Source organism: Alligator sinensis, unplaced genomic scaffold, assembly GCF_000455745.1.
Source record: "Alligator sinensis unplaced genomic scaffold, ASM45574v1 scaffold103_2, whole genome shotgun sequence".
Classification (NCBI taxonomy): Eukaryota; Metazoa; Chordata; order Crocodylia; family Alligatoridae; genus Alligator; species Alligator sinensis.
This window is the reverse complement of record NW_005842166.1, coordinates 882,747-901,795: the sequence shown is the minus strand read 5'-3', so window position 1 is coordinate 901,795 and position 19,049 is coordinate 882,747. Positions and strand designations below refer to the sequence as shown.

The 19,049-nt window shown below is 47.9% G+C and overlaps 1 protein-coding gene across 1 annotated transcript in view; it reads right to left on the bottom strand.

The window, feature by feature from the left end:
• Positions 1-12,534: 12,534 nt before the first annotated feature.
• ANGPTL4 (angiopoietin like 4) overlaps positions 12,535-19,049 on the bottom strand; it is a 22,798-nt gene continuing 16,283 nt past the window's right edge. Inside the window, exons 4-7 of the mRNA XM_014520877.2 lie at positions 18,882-18,995; positions 18,696-18,791; positions 18,065-18,340; positions 12,535-15,858 (exon numbers count right to left, since the gene is read on the bottom strand). Of these exons, the coding sequence (XP_014376363.1) occupies positions 15,677-15,858; positions 18,065-18,340; positions 18,696-18,791; positions 18,882-18,995 (668 nt within the window). The 3' untranslated portion in view covers positions 12,535-15,676. The remainder of the gene's footprint in view (positions 15,859-18,064; positions 18,341-18,695; positions 18,792-18,881; positions 18,996-19,049) is intronic.

Below are 19,049 nucleotides of genomic sequence, written 5' to 3'. Positions count from 1 at the left end.
AGCGAGGGGCCGCGGGGGCAGGGGCTCCTTAAAAGAAAGGAGGTGCGTGGCGGGGCTCAGTTCCCAGCTCGGGCATCGCCACGCTGCCTTCAGTCAGTCGAGATGTCCGGGTTGCGTTGAGGGGGGCTGAGCTCGCAGGACGAGCGTGATGCCTCCACCCTGGTGCTCGGGTCTGGGGTCCAAAGGGGAGCAGAGCACGCGTCACGCCCGGGCTCTTGTTTCTGCGGCTCGGATGGGAGCGCGCCACCATCCTCTGCACACGGCGGCGAAGGAGCGGGGGTTCAAACTCTTTCCAGCCGCCTGTTATCGCTCTCTCATCTCTCTCTTCGTTTCTCAACCTAGTTTCCTATTAGGGCTGTGCGAAACGAGTCGAAACCACGTTGAAATGAAACTGCCAGCAAAATTTTGCACAGCCCTGTTTCCCATCCCACTCCTATTTTCCTTCCAGGGATTGACCATATCCAGTCCCTATGCAACTTGCTTACACAGAGACAGTAATAACCAGGTTACCGTAGGGAATGTGTTTGGTTTTATTATACTACCTGGGTCAGACTGGAATATGGAGAGAGGTGTCTCTGGCCTCGCAGGAGAAATTAGTAATACTGGGTAATTCGGGGACACTGGAACTAGGCTGATATAGACAGGATAACAAATGTTACTGGTAGTGGTCGGGCACGGTATTTGGGGTAAGACGGCCAATACTTTTCTTGTTGAATGGTCGTGCAACGAACAAGAGTCAATACTATTTTAGATTTGATTTTTATTAAATAATAACCACCTTACAGAGGGTCACTTCTTGATTCAAGATGACTTTCCAGTAATTATGAGCTGTTCTGTCTAAATTGCAAGGTAACCAAAACAGGTCTGCAACTGGGGTTTGGATTTCAGAAGAGCAAACTTTGAGCAACCAAGGAAATTAGTTCAAGGGACCAGTTGGATTCAGGGTTCAGGGGATTTAAATGCAGATGAGCCATGCAAATCAAAACCACAAGTACTATCTGGAAAATGTGGATAGGGAAATGTTACAGGCCAAACTGGACAAACTAGCGCATTATCCAGGCATTAAGATATACAAGGAATGGATAATAAAGATTGATCAGTAAGGAGAGAGGTCTTTCACAGGTCAGAAAGTACAGAAAGGAAGTGGTAATGCCCAAAGGCCTGCATGAGTTCAAACTTGCAATGAAAATCAAAAAATAGCAAAAGGTCTGTCAGTCATATAAATGAAAAAGAACTAGGAAGGAAACCTTTTATACCCTGACAATAGGATAGAGATAAAGGACAATCTAGATATGTCCTGAGGACTGAATGAACACTCGGTCTTCAATATGGATGAGGAAGCAAGTGAAGATAGTGGTAAAGTACAAAATGGGGATGAAGAATTGGTCATTAAAACTACCACACGTGATATGAATGCAAGACTTAGCTTGCTTCTTGTGAGGAAATATGGTACGACCAAATATTCTCCACCCCAGAATGCTGAAAGAATGGCACATGAAAAAGCAATTCCTGTGGCACTGATCTGTCAGTTCAGGTGTAGTACCCTGTTACTGGAGAATAGCAACGATAGTGACTTTATTCAAGAAAGGTGAAAAAAAATGGTCCCAGGTAATTACAGGCCCATTAGTATGACTTTAGTATTATGCATGATTTTAGAACAGATTGAAGGAAAAAATAGAGAGATGGAGGTAAAAGAAAATAAGACAAGATGCGATATAATTTTATCCAAAGGCAGAGGTGGATCCAGGAGCGTGCAGTAGTGCAGTCATCTCTTTTTAATTCTTGACCCACCCATACTTTAAAACCAATTGCTTGTCAAGGGCAGTGGCATTTCTACTAAGAAAGTGCTGAGAGTGTCAATTGACTTCATGACTCCTAAGCTAAGCCCTCTGATTCCTGCTAATATTTGTCCACTCTGCAAGCGTTAAGGACCTGCTATCTTTTTTAATGGACTTGATGTTCCTCTATTCAAACTATCCTTTCTTCTGCAATTTTGCTGTCTATTAGCCGTTCCTGATTATGCCTCATATTTTTCACAGCCCTGCAGATTGCTTGTACCGCTAGTTAAAAACTCAGGTTAAATCTGGTGTGGTAATATTAACTCGGGTGTAGAAATGACTAACAGTGAAGTATAGGAGGCACTGTCAAGATGCTCAGGAAGACTAGATTTTGTTTTGTGAATCTTAATAAGATATGCACATTTAACTATAATGACTACAGGACTAATGACACAATATCTTAGTAAAGCTTCTAGTTTCTCTCTAACTGGAGAAAAATAGGTTGTGTTGTATGTGATGATGTAACATACCATCTGCAGTGCTAGGATTTTCAAAATCCTAGATCTGCCCATGTCCAAAGGAGTTCATGTCAGAACAATAACTTAGAGAAGGGTAATACAGTGGACCTAATTTACCTAAATCAGGGGTCTGAAGCTCACCTGGTGCCCAGGACTGCAGGGCTCTGTGTAGGCTAGATCTAGCTCAAGGCACACTGGGCACCTATATGCATGCAGTGAGTCTGCTCTGACTCACTGAAATTACAGTGTATTGGAGCCGACTTGATTAATTGAGTCTGCTGGAGTGTGGTAATTACCATGCTCCAGCAGCCTCCAGCATCGCGTGTATCAGTGTTTGATGAGCTTTACTTAAAGCACCCCACTGCCATTTTGAAGTGCAGGGATGCTGATACATGAGGTGCTCCAGATGCTTTAATTTAGAGCAGCTTTTGGACTCACTCTATTTAAAGTGCCCCTTCCACAAGCCAGGAACATGTGCATAAATGCCCTGGATGCCTGTGTTAGGGCCAGCAGTAATGAATCCAGAATGGGGCAAAGAGTGATGATGGATTCAGCACAGGGCTGCAGAGGCAATAAGGCAGTAGTGATTGCAGATGACACCAAGCTGAGCAGAGTAGTAGATAGGCTGGGAGGAAGGGCTAGGATTCAGAGTGACCTAGACAAATTGGATTGGGCCAAAATAAATCTCATGAGGTTCAACAAGGACAAGTGCAAAGTCCTGCACTTAGGATGGAACAATCCCATGCATCAGTACAGGCTGGGGGGCTGACTGGCTGGGCAGCAGCTCTGCAGAAAAGGACCTGGTAGTTACAGTGGACAATAAGCTGAATATGAGCCAGCAGTGTGCCCTTGTTGCCAAGAAGGCTAATGGCATACTGGGCTGCATTGGTAGGTGTGTTGCCAGCAAGTCAAGGGAAGTGATTGTTCAGCACTGGTAAAGCCACATCTGGAGTACTCTGTTCAGTTTTGGGCTCCCACTGCAGAAAGGATGTGGACAAATTGGAGGGAGTCTAGCAGAAGGCAACAAAAATGGTTCAGGGGCTGCAAGAACTGGACTTGCTTAGTCTGCAGAAGAGAAGACAGAGGGGTGATTTGATAGCAGCCTTCAAATGCCTGAAGGGGGGTTCAAAAGAGGATGGAGCTGGACTGCTCTCAGTGGTAGCAGATGGCAGAACAAGGAGCAATGGGCTCAAGTTGTAGCAAGGGAAGTTTAGGTTAAATAATAGGAAGAATTTTCTCACTGGAAGAATAGTAAAACACTGGGACAGGTTACCCAGAGAGGTTGTGGACTTTCTATCCTTGGAGGTTTTTAAGACCCATGTAGAAGGCTGGATTGATCTAGTTTTGGATGGTCCTTTGAGCAGGGGGTTGGCCTAGATGATCTCCTGAGGGCCTTTCCAACCCTGATTTTCTATGATTTCTATGATGGGCCAGGGAGCCAGAGGGACATATCCACTGGGGACCCTAAATTCTGCCCCAGGACGTGACACCTAATGGGGACTAGATGGTCCACAAAATTCCCTAGTCTCCTTCCCCAGCCCTGTAGGCTGGATGAAGCTGCTTGCTCTGTGAGCCAACTCTGGCACAGAATCTGGATATTTAACACCCCTGATCTAGATTTAAGCAAACAATTGGTATTGTGCCTCTCTGAAAAATCATAAAATCACAAGGTAGAAAAGGAGTAGCTAAAAGGTAGCCTGCGGTTGATTATGTTAAAAATGGAGATTTCAGACTGGAATGGGGTTGCTAATGGCATTCTTCAGGCATCAGTTCTGGGGCCTGTTCTGTTTAACATTTTTGTTAGTGACCTTGGTGCAAGATCTAAATGCACGCTCATGAAATTTGTGGCTGATAATTTTTTTCTGGTATTGAAAAAATCAGAGGAATGTAAGAATGTGAAAAGTTCTGTCCTGGGTCAGACCAATGGTCTGTCTAGCCCAGCTTTCTACCTCCAATATGGTGCTGTCTATGGGGAACCTGGGTAACTATGAGGCTGCCTACCTTTCTCTCATCTGTGCATGTCTCCTGGCAGAGTTTCATTGAGCAGAGTCCAGAGGCTGCTTAGATGCATTCGAGGGGCAGCAGGCACTAGCCTGCTCAGTGTCCCCCCCTCCCCCTTGGGACCCTAATTATTAACTTTTGACTTGCACTCCTGTTGTTCTTTCATCTGTTGTCCCCACTATTCAGTTTGTACAGGGTTAGAGGTACCCCTCTAACCGCTTATAGTTTCCTGGTGGGCTTAGGCCCAACATTTGCATGTAGTAAATAAATCAACTTCTAGTAGTGGCAGCAAAAGATGCTTTACAGAGAGAGTAGGTGCAGAATCACACCCAAATTTAGCATAATCCATCCCTCGTCATATCATCCCTGGCATCATCTGTCATGGGTTTAGGGATGTCAGATGATCCCGGATTGCTTTATGCAATACCTATTAATGGACCTGTCTTGCATAAATCTGTCTAATCCTTTTTTAACCCTAGTTATACTATCTGCCTCTGCAACCTTCTGTGGCAACAACTTCCACAAGTTACGTATGCAGTGTAAGGACGTACTTCCTCTTGCGTGTTTTAAACATTTCTCGTGTTTATTTCAGTGCCCCCTAGTCCTTATAATCTGGGGCTTTGTGAATAACAATTTCCTAGTCACTTTATTGACACTCTCCACGATTTTATAGACCTTTATCATAACCCTACTCAGCCTACTCCTTTCCAAAACAAGGGGCCCTAGCTTTTTTAGTCACTCCTGGTATAGCAGCTGCTCCATACCTCTGGTCATTGTTGTTTCCATTCTCCCTACCTTCTCTATGCAATTTCTGTGCTGGAGATGTCTGGCGATCTCATGCTGCAGGGATTATGCTGATTGCCTCTAGGAGCCAGGAAGATTTTTTTCCCTTATGAATGCTTTACTTGACCTCTGTTTCTGTTGCTGTTTTTCCCGGACTTCCTCTGAAGCACTTCCTATGCATTTTAAGCGATAACTTCACTTGCATTTGAGTGATTTACTACACAGGGCTGGGCATCACATGCCTGGCCCACCTTATTACAGTAAAGTCAGTTTACTAGGTAGTAAACATGTTTTGAATCAGCATCCTCAGTGAAGACTATGACTTCCCTCTCCTCTTCCTCCTGATCCACCAGAAAACCCTGATTGGTTGTTTATTAAATAGCTTTTTCAGGTTGTTTTGTATATTAGAAATAAACAGATCTTATTTATCTTTATTCTACTGAAGGTTTTTCTGATAGGTTGAAGAATTAGGAGGGGTTTTTATATCACTGGAAATTGAGGGTTAAGAAACTGGTGGAGAAAAGGTTTTTTTGATTGGATTTGTTTTTGTCATTTCTTTGGGGCACGTGACTTAGTGGTTTAGATGCTAATCTGTGGAAGACTTGGGTGTGGTTCTGCTCTGTCATGAGCTTCTGATTTTATTGTTGGCAAGTCGCTTAGGCCCAGATCCTCAAAAAGATTTTAGATGCAAACATTGCACTGATTTTATCTGGGCCCCAAATTACCTTTGACGGACTGGGTCTTAGGTTCACTGTTGTTCACCTTCCCATCTGTCCAATGGTGACATCAGTGCTTGCGTTGTGAAGTTCTCAGCTAAAGTTTCGGGTACCCAAGATATACAGGCATTATGGTGGTACTCAATGAGTATTGTTCTGTGTGTTAAGTACAAGGCACAAAACTAAAAACACCAAGAACACCTTGCAGCATATCAAACAAAATCAGGATAGAAGAGGACACACCAGTGCCCTGCAACTACAATGACAAGGAAGCAGTATATGCTCAAAGGATAATCCTCTACCCTGCTGAAGAGTACTCACATAAGATGTTGTCCAGCTACTGAGGACCAATTGTCTAGCTGTTGGATGAGGGTTTGCTACCATGACACTTTGACAGAGAAATCCATATTGATCCTGGCCACTTGTATTAGTTCCCATGCCAAATGCCCCACTAACCCGGACATGCACAGTAAGCATACCATGTCATGTCAGGCACCTTTCAACAATTCAGAGCTAGGTAAGGTTTCCTTGCCTTCCTTCTGACTCTCCTTGTCAGCTTTCAGAGATCATTAAAAAACTGATGTGTTTTCTGCCCCTGACCACTCTTGATAGTTGTGCACCAATATTCACCACTATCAGCAAAATAACAGCATGGGCCACTGCCACAGAGTTCCCCACTGCTACCCTGATAGAAAGTGACTGTTAGGAGCCTCTCGTTGGCACAGAAGTGCTGACGGGGGCCATTAGGCTAGCCATGTCTGTATGCCTCCTGATTAAGCAGCAGATCCCTTACTAAAGCCCACTTGAAGCAATGACCTTCATGCTGTTCAGTAGACCTGCTTCAGAATGGCCTTGCTCCAGACAGTTTGATTCCTGACCTCTGACCTTAGTTCTTACCATTTCTGAGAAGAGGAACAGTTGTGGTAGCTGGATTTTGATACCCTACCTGCACCTGCTAAGCCAGGTAGGGTATCCTGGCTCTGAAGGTCACCTTCAGAGCCAGGTGACCCAGCTGTACAGGCCCCTGTCCTGCTACTAGAGAATCAGAGTAAGAGTAAAAAATTGCAGGGCTGTGATTTTAAAGTGAGCTGCTGATAGGCCAGAAGGGGTGAGTTTGGGGACATAAGCCCAGCACCATCAGCAAAGAGGACCAGTCTGGCCCACACAGAGTTGGAGGCAGGAACTCCCTGGTGCCGACTGGTGGAAGCAGCACTGGGAACTGGAATTGCTAGGTAGGCCCAGAAGGAAGAGCTATGGCAGAGAAACCCACAGCAGTTTGGGGTGGAAATCAGAGGAGCCAGGGAAAAAGCACCGTGACTGGATTGGGAGCAGGGTGGCCGAGCACACTGGGACTGACTGAAGGCAGGGCAGCCAAACCCACTGGGACCACTGGGAATGAGAGGTGGTATGAATTATAAGCATCAAGAGGGAGAGACAGTAACCAGCCTGGGTGCTAATCCACACCTGACTCAAGCTGTTGTATTCTGGTCTACTCAAACAGCCAAACTGGGGAGAATATGCCCCAAATGACTGCTGATTGGAGCCAGGAAGCCCATGGGACCAAAGGGGACTGGGCAAAGGTGACCCAGAGCTATGTATAAAGAGAGGAACTCTCCTACAGGACTGAGGGCTTGCTACCTTAATTTCAATACCATAAGAGACATGTAGGCACTTCAGATGAGGGAAGGGTCAGCAAGCTAGGACTGACTACTAGAGGGTAGGCAACTACATTGAGAGGCCCCTGGACAGTTACCCCAGCCCTCAAAATGGAGCAGAGTTGTGGCATAACCACCTTTCTCCCCACCCAAAGAGAGAGCCCCATTGACAATCAAGTGTGTAGTCACCTGTGCAGCAGACATCTCATGTAGATGCAACCTTTCAGTATAATTTTACAACTGATTATACACTCACCTTACATCAGTTTTCTCTAAACTATATTTCCTTAGTGTACTAAGAGGATATCATACAGGATGTTAGTGTTTGGACTAAAATCCATCTAGGCCATATCAAAATGTTTCTCCCCTGTTCACAAGGGTCTGTTATCCTGTCCAGCATTACTTGCTCTTCACAAATCCTTGTTAGTTATTACTTACTTGTTATATCCCAGGTTTTAACCCAACTAAGGGTTGTCCAATTTCTAAGTGGCCTGGGGCCAAACACATTAAACACTCCATGCACGCGCCACAGCCTGAGCTGTTCTTCATGCCTGGACCAGGAGCGGGGACCAAGGGACCTGCTGAGGGCTGGGTAGACTCATGCTATGGGCTAGATCTGGTCCACAGGTCATATTTTGCCCACCCCTGGGTTACATGCTATTGCCAGCAGTCCTACAGAACTTTTGGGTGAATGCCATTCAGTTCCAGTAATTTACTGGTATTTAATGTATCAATTTGTTCTAAAATTTCCTCTGTTGTCACTTCAATGTGGTCCAACTCTTCAGACCCATCTACTAGAAAGGACTGATCTACCATAGGAATTTCCCTGGTATCTTCTACAGTAAACACCAACTCTGATCTGTGTATGGACATTGGCTCCAGGCATCCCAAATACCTTTTGCCAGCCTGTGCATCTCGGAGCCTGACACTCTCACCTTTCCAAGTCCATCTTTTCTTGACTGTTCACTAGTCCCTGGCTCAAGCTACCTTTCCCCTCTGCCCTCTCTTGCTGGACTTTGGGGCTGTATATTTTGTTCTATCACTTACTATCACTAGAGGGAGCTCTTTTATCTTTCATTTGCATTGAGAGGATTAAAAATCAAAATTCAGTGATCTCTTGCGAAATGTATGAGCTGGAGATTCAAAAGGAATTCTGATTCACAACAGGATTCAGCTCCCTCTTTCCTCCAAAAATGGACTACTAAAAGCTGGTTTTTCTTTGGAGATCGATGTGTGCCTTGAAAGGTGCAGTAGCGCTGCTCATTTGTAGAATCGTTTTCTTTGTGTGCGCATCAGAGTATCATCCTTTGCAGCGATGAGAGGACTAGCTAGATCAGGACCCAGAAATGAATGTTCTGCCAACTCTAAACTGTCCAGCCAGCCAGGAATCAGATCAACTGGCTAGGCCTCACTATGGCTCCCTCCCCCTAGGAGTCTGCCATTGCAGGACCAGTCCAGCCATAGGAGCCAGGCAAGAGGAGCCCCATGCCCAGCAGTGTATTGGGGGAGGGAGGGGAAGGTGAAATGATGCCCCTCCAGAAGCTTTCCCACAAGATGCACAGCCCGGTGTAGGAGCAAACAGAGCACTATGGGCAGCCCCCAGGGATCCTGAGCCACTGCCTGTCCCTCAGTGGCAGCTCATGGAGCTGGTGCTGCTATAACAGAGCAGTAGCAGCTTCTGCTCACGTGGAGAGAGCTCTGGCAGGTAGGACTCCTCTCCTTCTCCCTTCCTCCGCGCACCCCGCAAGTGCTCATCATAATTCTCACCCTCCCGCCCCCCACTGCCCTGAGCACTGGAAGATCGTGTTATGTCTCTAGTCTTTTGTAAAATGTTACAGTCTCCTTTGTCTAGGGCAGGGTCAGCGACCCCCGGCACGTGTGCCGAGCATGGCACAAGAGGCCATTTTGCTCGGCACGCCACCGCCGGTCTGGGCTCTAGGCAGCTGATGCCAGCCACAAAACCCGGGCTGGTCCCAGAAGGCAGCTGGGCGGCTGCAAGCCCTGCCGTGGTTGGCAGCAGCTACCCAGAGCCTGGGCTGGCTGTAGCCGGGAAGCTACAAATATCTGTTCTGGGCTCCGACATTAGCTCCGTACTGGCGGGTGCACACATGCCTCGGAGTGGACTTTGTCCAGTGGCCCAGGAGCCGAGCTCCCCGTGCCCACACATCTGGTTCTCTGCATTTGTCTGCCTCGGTCTGGTCCTGTGCGTCTGTGTGTGCACACGTGTCTGGTGCTGTATGTGTGTGTGCATGCATCTGTTCTGGGTGTGTTCTGATTCTCTGTGTTTGTCCACGTGGTTCTCTGTGTGCGCATGCCTGGTTCTCTCTCTGCTCTCCTTTTTCTCTCTCCTCTTTCTCTCGTCTCTTTTTTTCTCTCTCATTGCAACATGCTCAACAAAAAAGGAATACACAACGAAGGCAACATTTATGATTATTAAATATACAAACATGCAGTGTGTCCTGCCATGTACACCACCCCCCTTTTGTTTTTCTGGCATGCCGGCACTCCAGCACCTTCCAAGGTAGACGTTGTGGTTTTTTCGGCACTCCGGCCAAAAAACGTTGCCTACCCCTGGTCTAGGGACTTACAGAAAGGGAACCAAAGTCAGCACATTGGGCCTCTGGTACGAGGGTTTAGCTTGGGCTAAATTTTGTGCATGTGTAATGGGTTATATGAGATCCTGAGGTCTGGTAAGAAAAACATTTGGGGATGTTATTTCATTCCAGGTTTTTTCCCCCTCTCAAAGCAAAAGAAGAAGGGGTCCTCAGAGTAGCAGAGGAAAATTACATTGCAAACTCCAGGTAGGAGAGAGAAGTAAGTCACCCACTGCATTGTAGCATAGAACTGATGCTGATGCACGTACTCCTTTTTTCCAAGATGAATCCTTTAAAAGCTCAGATTGCCTTTATCAGCTTGAGTCATCCCAGAGGCATCTGGAAATACGTAATTTCTTTTCCCACTGGAAAGAGCTGTTTAATTTGTTGCAACTCATGATAACGGATGCATGATAAAAGGTTGACTGGAGTGTTTGCCATTTCCCTTTCTGCTCTCAATTCCATTTTGTTTTGTTGGAAAAATTCTTCTTAGCAAGCTTTAGGGCACAAGTGCTCTTCGTCAAGCTGAGGGAGTGTCTGTTAGTTATTCCTCATCTTCCCAAATGGTGATTAAAGATGTTCCTGCTCATACCTTACTTAAGTCTGTTCAGTTTGTGTGGACGCCGCCTGTCATTTCTCTAGTTCATTAGTTTGTTTATGGCTATTTAGATAACTGTTTTCAGTTAAAGTTACGTATGCGTGATTTAATAGATTTCATAGACATTAGGGCTGGAAGGGACCTCGCAAGATCATCGGGTCCAGCCCCCACCCTGCCATAGGCAGGTTTGCTGGGGTCAAATGATCCCAAAAAGGTTGGCATTCAAGTGTTTTTTTAAAGTATCCAGAGTAGCTGCTTGCACCACATCTGGGGGGAGTCTATTCCAGGCCCTGGGGACTCGGACAGTAAAGAATTTTTTCCTTATGTCCAGCCTAAAACTGACTTCCAGGAGTTTGTGACGGTTGGATCTTGTCTTCCCTTGGGGTGCCCTGATGAACAGATGTTCTCCCAGTTCCTGATGCACACTCCTTATATACTTATAAGCTGCCACCAAGTCACCCCTGGGCCTGCGCTTTTCTAGGCTGAAGAGTCCCATGTCTCTCATCCTGTTCTCATAAGGCCTGCTCTCTTGTCCTCTAATCATTTGTGTGGCTCTTCTCTGGACTCTCTTGAGCTTCTCCACATCCTTCTTGAATTATGAAGCCCAGAACTGGACACAGTATTCCAGCTGTGGTCTCACCAAGGCCAAGTAAAGTGGGAGGATGACTTCCTGGGCCTTGCTTGAGATGCATCGGTAGATGCAAGCCAGGGTTTTGTTTGCTTTGCTGGCTGTGGCATCACATTGGTGGCTCATGTTCATCTTGTGGGCAATCATGACCCCCAAGTCCCTTTCAGTCGTGGTGCTAGCGAGTGTAGCATTGCCAAGCCTAAAAGTGTGGTGTGGGTTTTTTCTCCTGGAGGTGGAGCACCTTGCATTTCTCTGTGTTGAATACCATCAGGTTTTGATCCGACCACCTTGTAAGCCTGTCGAGATCAGCCTGGATTGCCAGCCTATTCTCTAGGGTGACCACACTTTCCCATAGCTTGGTGTCGTCAGTGAACTTAGCCAGTCCAGATTGTTTATAAATGCATTGAAGAGTTCAGGTCCAAGAACAGAGCCCTGGGGGACGCTACTAGTCACCGTGTGCCACGTTGACTTGGTTCTATCCATTATCACTCTCTGGGTCCATCCACGGAGCCAGTTCCCCAGCCATCGGACCGTGAAATTGTTGAGGCTGCAATTCCCAAATCTTTCCATGAGGACATCATGGGACACCAGGTCAAAGGCTTTCTTGAAGTCCAAAAACATGATATCTTCCTCGTTGCCTTTGTTCAGGTGATGCATCACCCAGTCATAGAAGGAAATGAGATTGGTCAGACAAGACCTACCTGCAACGAAACTGCGTTGGCTCTCTCTCAGAACATTACCTTATGTTAGCCTGTTGTTAATGGTTTCCTTGATGAATTTCTCCAAGATCTTTCCAGGAATTGAGGTCAAACTGATTGGCCTGTAGTTCCCTGGATCTTCCTTCTTCCCTTTCTTGAAGAGAGGTACCACATTGGCCCTCTTCCAATTGTTAGGCACTTTGCCCGATTGCCACAAGTTCTTGAATATCCTCGCCATACGCCAGCCAATTCCTTTAGCACTCTTGGGTGCATTCTGTTCGAGTGATACAATTCACTCAGAATGCATGCATTGTTGTATGCTTTAATAGCAGTGTCTGCTGTGGAGCAGGTCATCTAGATCTCTTATTAAACAGAGATTAGAGATCCGATACCCCAAATAACAGAGGATCTAACACATCCTATAGTAATCAGAGTCTCTTTTCTAGAGTCTCCTGGAGTAATAAGAGTCTCTTGCTTAGCAGTATGCCAGACAGCTCCAGCTACTTTTAATTAGCCTTCATTAAAAATAATAAAAATAATTTCACATAGAATCCCTGGAATATGTACAGGTTTGTTTTTATTCAGAAAAAGTCAGATTTTTAGTACAAAAAGTGGAAAATACACAAACTACTACTGTTTTTCCAAAGTCAACATTTATAAATTACACCACATTTTTATTAAACACTGCATTTAAATATAGAAACAAATTAAACAGCAAATTCATTAAAAAGATCCAGCATTCTACAAACCACTATTTACAATATTCAGCAGCTAAAGAGCTCTAGCAAGAGTCAGTCAATATGACTTAAATAGGGCTGGATGCTTGGGAACTCCCAAGATGGAAACTTGGCCTGTAACAGCTTTTCAATAATTATGGTTTTACCTGTGGTCACCAGAGATTAGGCAACCTTCCTGTACCCTTTCTTTAAAACATGTCCCCAAATTTCAATATAAAAATACTGGAAACATTTGCAGTATTTATGGGATACACTTGTTGAGACTAATGCTACTCTCCTTGCTGGTTCTGCCACCTGAGGGAACCCTACTCTCTCTTGCTTTCTAGAGCAAACTGCTTACAGGTTACAGCAGGGCAACAGTATCCTCTTTACACAAAGGGATTCGGGAGCCTTCTAAGGAAAAAAAAAAAAAATCGGGATTAAGGTTATTAGGCCAGTATATCCCAGTCCGAGGATTCAGGTTGGAGAGGCAGGATTGGTCCCTTGCCCCAGGGGGCATCAAGGGCATTCTGTGCTCCAAGGCACTCTAGGCATCTCAGAGCAGTAGCAATGGGCTCCAGATGGAGTTCACTGGTCCTAGACCAAAGCCAGAAGGAACTTCTATGATCTTGTCTGACTTCCTGTGCAACAGGCCATAGCATCTCTCCCAGTAATGCCACTTTTTCCTCCAACTACCCAAGTATGTTCAAACTTAGTTAAGTCTCTGATGACCTTTCAGAGTGCAGAACCTAGGTGACCTGGGCTCCCCTTCCTCAGTGTGGGTCTTGAGAACCTTCTCTATGGAAGAAAATGGAAGAAGGGATGTTTGACAGAAAGGAGGCCCCTACACAGCAGGGCAGGGAGTCATTAGAAGTGAGATACCAGATACGAGTCATATGTGCTACCCTCTTCTCCAGCTACCACAGCTCAGTTGCATGGTAGTATGGGAGAGAGGAAAATCTCTTCCCAGCTGTTCTGGAGAGAATGGATGCATCTTCAGTTTCTGGTAGCAGTGCAAGGAAAGGAATAAGGGCCACAAGGGTCCCCGTGCCATACTGCTTTGATCAAGGTGAAAGAACACTCCCCCATGCACCTCACCTTTTCCTGGCTTCTGTGCAGGGACAGTAAGCTCATCAAGCCAGCTGTAGGAGCAAATGCAGCTAATCAAACAGGACAGAAAGCTCTGCGCATCATTAACTCCTGGCAACAGTAGGAAGTCTGCAACTTCTACCTCAGTTGCATGCACTACATTGGGTTGGCAACGCCTGGCACGTGTGCCAGAGCATGGCACATGAGGCCATTTTGCTTGGCAAGCCACAGCTGGCCCAGGCTCTGGGGAGCAGCCAGTAGCCATGGAGCCCAGGCTGCTTGCAGCAGGTGGCAGGAAGGCTGGCAGCCCTGCTGTGAGCAGCCCAGGCTCTATGGCAAGTAGCAGCTGCCCAGAGCACAGGCTGCCTGTGGCAGGCAGCTGGGAGGCATCTCCGATCCTACCCTTTTCCTCCTCCATTTAGCAGAGACAGGGACCTGCCACAACAGCAGCCCATGCTGGTAGCACCTAGAGGTGGGGGGGTGTAGGGAGAGCGGCCTGGGGCTGCGTCGGGCCAAGCCACAGACTCCCTGAGCTGCAGAGGCGGTGGAGCCAACTCCCTCCACATCTACCACCCCTGGGGCCAGAGGCTGAGCCATGGCACCACCTGCACCCCTGCTCAGGCTGGAAGCCAGAGCAAGTGGCACAGATGGCCAGGAGCCCCATGGAAAGGACCAGGGACTGCCGAGCCAGGCTAGGGGCCAGTAGTTGTGGTTCTGTGCCCCTGACAATGAGCCCTTCTGCGAGCAGTTGCTGAAGCACTTGCCTGCCCTGACCCTGCCACCACAGAGCAATGTGCAACCCGACTGCCCCGTGGGAGGGAGCTATAGGCTAGCAGCAGCTGCAGACGTGAGTGGGAGGCTGCATGCAGCGCACCCCCTGCCTGCCCCTATGTACTATGTCCTATGGTAAGTGTCTGCCCCACCCAGACTACCCCCCACCCCGAGCCTGGGCTGCATGCTACTGCACTCCCCATCACCCGCCATGCCCCCTGGCACTCCTTGCCCAGCTGCTGCGCCTGCCCACACCTGTTTTATCCCGGCTGCCCAACCCAGAGCTCTCCTGGTGCCCAGAGTGAAGCGATTTCCCAGAAGCTGCTGGGAAAATGGGACGCGGCTGAGGAAAGGGAAGCTGGCAACAGCTGTCCACTGCCATGCCGGGTCCATTGTGGGTATCTGGTGGGGTCCAGCTTGGAAGTTCAGGAGCCTCAGAGAGCCCTGGAGGCAGTGGGCTCCCACACCCCATAAGCGGGTGGTGGTGCTGCATGGCCCTGCTGAGCTGGGAACCCCCCAGGAAAGGCACCTCCAGCCACCCAGGCTGCCCTGGCAGCTGCCAAGGTACTGCCACAAGTTCCCTCCCAGCCCTTTCAATTGACAGGATGGCAGGGAGTGGGCATCTGTTTCAGAGCATCTCTTTTGGGGTCCGGAGCCCTGGCCCGGCTTGTAGCTGGCAGAGGCTCCATGCGCACCTTGGAGAGCGCAGTGGGGAAGCGGCCAGGGCTGCACCCCCAAAGTAAGGATCCGGCCCCTCACAACTCCCTCACTGTCCACCTCTGGCATGCCAACATCTTCCAAGTCCAGGTTGCAGGGGGTTTTTTGGCATTCAGCCCAAAAAATGTTGCTAACCCCTGCATTAGATGCATTATTCCCTGCCAAGGACTACCCCCCAGTTCTGGAAGCTCCCATCCTTTCAGGCCTTTAGCCCCAAATTGTTTGACCTACAAAAGCCAGTCACTGCATTGCTCCATGTCACAGTCTCTACAAGATAACAGGTGGTTAGTGAGAGGGAACGTCTCCGAACGCTCGCTGGAGGGGTTGTTTGTTTTCTGTAAACACAAGAGATGGAGCCTCACCATCAGTGCTCCACAAAAAATAAGACTGATCGAGTCTTAAGCGGCAGCAAAGTTAAGATTCTGCTTCCAGCTCTGTGGGTTGGATTTTCATGATGGTCGACTTCAGAGGGTAATACCTTCCTTTCCACGTCTTCCAGAAGATTCCCTGTTTCCGCTCATGCCTTTGGCGAGGAATGGAACGGAAGTACTTCCCATTGAGGTTGGCATGGCCACAGCTGCTGAACCACCAGCCTCCTAAGAGGAAAGAAATGCAAAAGCATTTTTCAGTCAAAGGAATTTTTCAGAGGTAAAACAGTGGCTATGTTGAGTCAGGGTTGACAGTAGTCTTATGTAGACTTTAGATTATGATTGTATGTGATGGTTTGGATAGGGATGATCCTGCCTCAGGCAGGGGGTTGGACTAGATGACCTCTGGAGGTCCCTTCCAGCCCTACTTCTTTAGGGCAGGATAAAAGTCAACCTCAGATTCAGTGCAGTTGCTGTCACCCTGATATCCCCAGAAGCACCAGCTTGTTGGGTCTCTCAGTGCTTTGGAAAGTTAGACCCTTTAAGTGTCTTAAGGAGTCCAGAGTATTCTGAAAAGCCCCAAGTCTACAGAAGTTCACTCCTTGAAGCAAGGCAGACTTCCATGGTTTATCTTCCCTCTATCCCAGTTTAAACTCCTATTGTCTCCAAAGTTGAGCATCACTGGGATAATGCACCTGAGCAGCAGGGAAAGGCATTTGCTAAATGTTTTTCCCGTTTTGTAATTGGACAATGGAGACAGAGAGGCAGCAGCTTGACCCTCACTTCTTGGAAAGAGGGAGACTGTGGCAGGTGGTAATAGTAACAAGGTCTAATCCAATAACTTAGTAAAAATATGATTTCTCTTACCCCACATACAATCTTTGGCTATGAGAGCTCAAAATCTGAGATACAGCAATATACAACCAAATAGGTGATCCAGAGGGAGGACTTGGATGTAACCTTCTATATTATCCTTGGAGAAGGCATGACACTAACAAAACTATATCTGTGAACCAAAAAGTGTAAGGAGTCCCAAAAGAGCGGCTTTGGTGCTGATCTGGATTCAGTTTAGTGTTCAGAGCCCATCAGAAAGGGTGCATTCTGCTAGGTTTAATGATGACATGGACCTTGCCTCAGCATCACTTGAAGGGTTTCTAAGCAGTAAGGAGACAAATCAGGAAAGCTGGACCAGGTCCTATGTTTGTAACAACACTGAGACTACAAAAACTTCACCCGTTTTCAGCAGGGTTTTTCTTTTTACATATGCATTCTTTGGAGGACCCTGAAGCAGGGAACAAGAGCCAGAATCAGTTGTACCTTCAGTTCCATGTGCTCCAGCTGTTTGGAACCTGCCTATCTCCACTAGGGCTGTGCAAAGCTTTGGGTGGCGATTAGATTCGGTGGCCAAATCTCCGAATCCGAATTGAATCAGGGGACCAATTAAAAGGTCCGAATTGATTCAAAGCTCTCTGAAACTCCGGAAAAAGATTTGGAGAGCTCCGATCATTTGGGCAGTCCCCAGTAGCAGCAGTAGGGAGCTGCAGCCAGACTCGGAGCTGGTAAGTACCAGGGGCGGGGGAGGGGGACCATGTGGGGACCCATGCCAGCCCCCATCCCCTGCCCGCTCCCCCAGCCTGCCCAGCTCCCGGTGCTTAAAAAAAGTCCTGCTCACCAGGTGCTGCCAGGTGGAGGGTGATCCCTGCTGCCCCACACTGCGTGGGGGGGGGCTCTGCCACAAGCCACGCCCCCCGACTCCTCCCCCTGCCACTGCCTCATTCCACGCCCCCACGGCTGCCCCAGCCCGCTGCAGCTCCAGCCCTTTAAGAAAAAAACTAAAAAAAAGGGAGAAGAGCCCCAGGACTCACCGCTACTGCAGTGGCCTTGGGGGTCCGGAGGGCTCATGGAAGAGCCCCCCCCATGTGGTGCAGGGCAGCATGGAATTGCCCCCCCCACCAGCAGGAACAGTGAGTCCGGGGGTTTTTCCTCAGGTTTCTTTTTCTTAAAAGGGCCAGAACCACAGCAGGTGGGGGGGCTCATGCAGAGCCCCCCCCCATGCAGTGTGGGGTAGTGGGGATTGTGCCCCCTTCTCCCCCTCCCCCAGCAGCACCCGGTGAGTCAGGGCTCCCCGCCTCTCCCAAGTGCTGGGAGCTGGGGTGGGCAGGGGATGGGCCTGGGTGATTCAGCAGCAGCCGAAACTCCAAATCAGATTTAGCCGAATCAATTCGGTCCAGTGATTCGAATCACCCGTCACCCAAATCCAAAGCAAATACTAGCTGCTTTGCACAGGCCTAATCTCCATATTGCAACTCTGCAGCCAGAACTGGGGTCCAGACAGCTGCGAGGGCAGACAGAAGATTGCATCATCTGCCTTCCCAGGTTTAGACGGAAACCAAGCTCTTACTCAGGTAAGCAGCTTCCCTTTGCCAGTACTGACCTGATAGGTGCTTGGCACAGTTTGTGTCTGCTTTGAGATCATGGTCCTGATCCCGTGTGGAAAATGGCAACTGTCTAAAGTCCCCAACAGCATTTTCTAGCTCTCCAGACACAGGTCCAAGGAGGCTGAGTGTGTAGGCTGTGTTCTCCTCTCCAAGGCTAAAGAGGAATTGAATGAGCTGCTTTTCTCCTTCCCAGTCTTCCAGTTCGATCAAGAGATTGTATCTTCTGTTTTGGACAATGCAATATATTTTCTCCAGGCCCAGCCAGAAGTCACCTGAAATGCACAGAACTTCGTATTAGTTTTGTCATCACATCCACAATATAAACCATGAGATACTAGCATGTAGTGTCATGGTGTTTCAAAGCCAGGGGTGACCCCGAGTAGGTTGATCCAGAATACAAATCACATTAGGAGCTCTCCAAACTACACTGCTTTCTGGTATGCAGAGTGCCTAGAAGGATCAGGAACCCCCTTCAAGCCAGCTGAGCCTACCAGTTCAGCCCTGTATTATGGGGGAGACCTCTGGAGAGTCTTGAGGGAGGGGAGTCATTGGTGTGGAAAGAATTTGTCCTGAATATATGACAAAGACTTAGAATAGAAACAGAACAAAAGCCTTCCATCTACCTACCATTAAGATCTCCAAAACCATTTTTGTAGGCTTCCCAAAGCTGGTCAAAATCCACAGAGCCATCCACACGCCTCTGGATCACTGTCCAGCCGCCTTCTGGGGTTGAAAGAGATTGTTCAGTTATTTCAATGCTGCTGTTTGCAAGGCCATGCTCTAAAGCTCTAAATGGCATTGCCTTCCTTTTACCTGCAGTCATGTCACAGTGGACTTTGAAAGGCTGGGCCCCAGGAGGCTGGATCTGGAACACCCCACTGCTCCTCTCCCCTTCTAGGAAGAGCTGTTGGCAGTCCACTGGGAGTCCTGGGAGAGAAGAGGGGGTGGGAAATGGGGAAAGAACAAAAAAAAATAATTCAG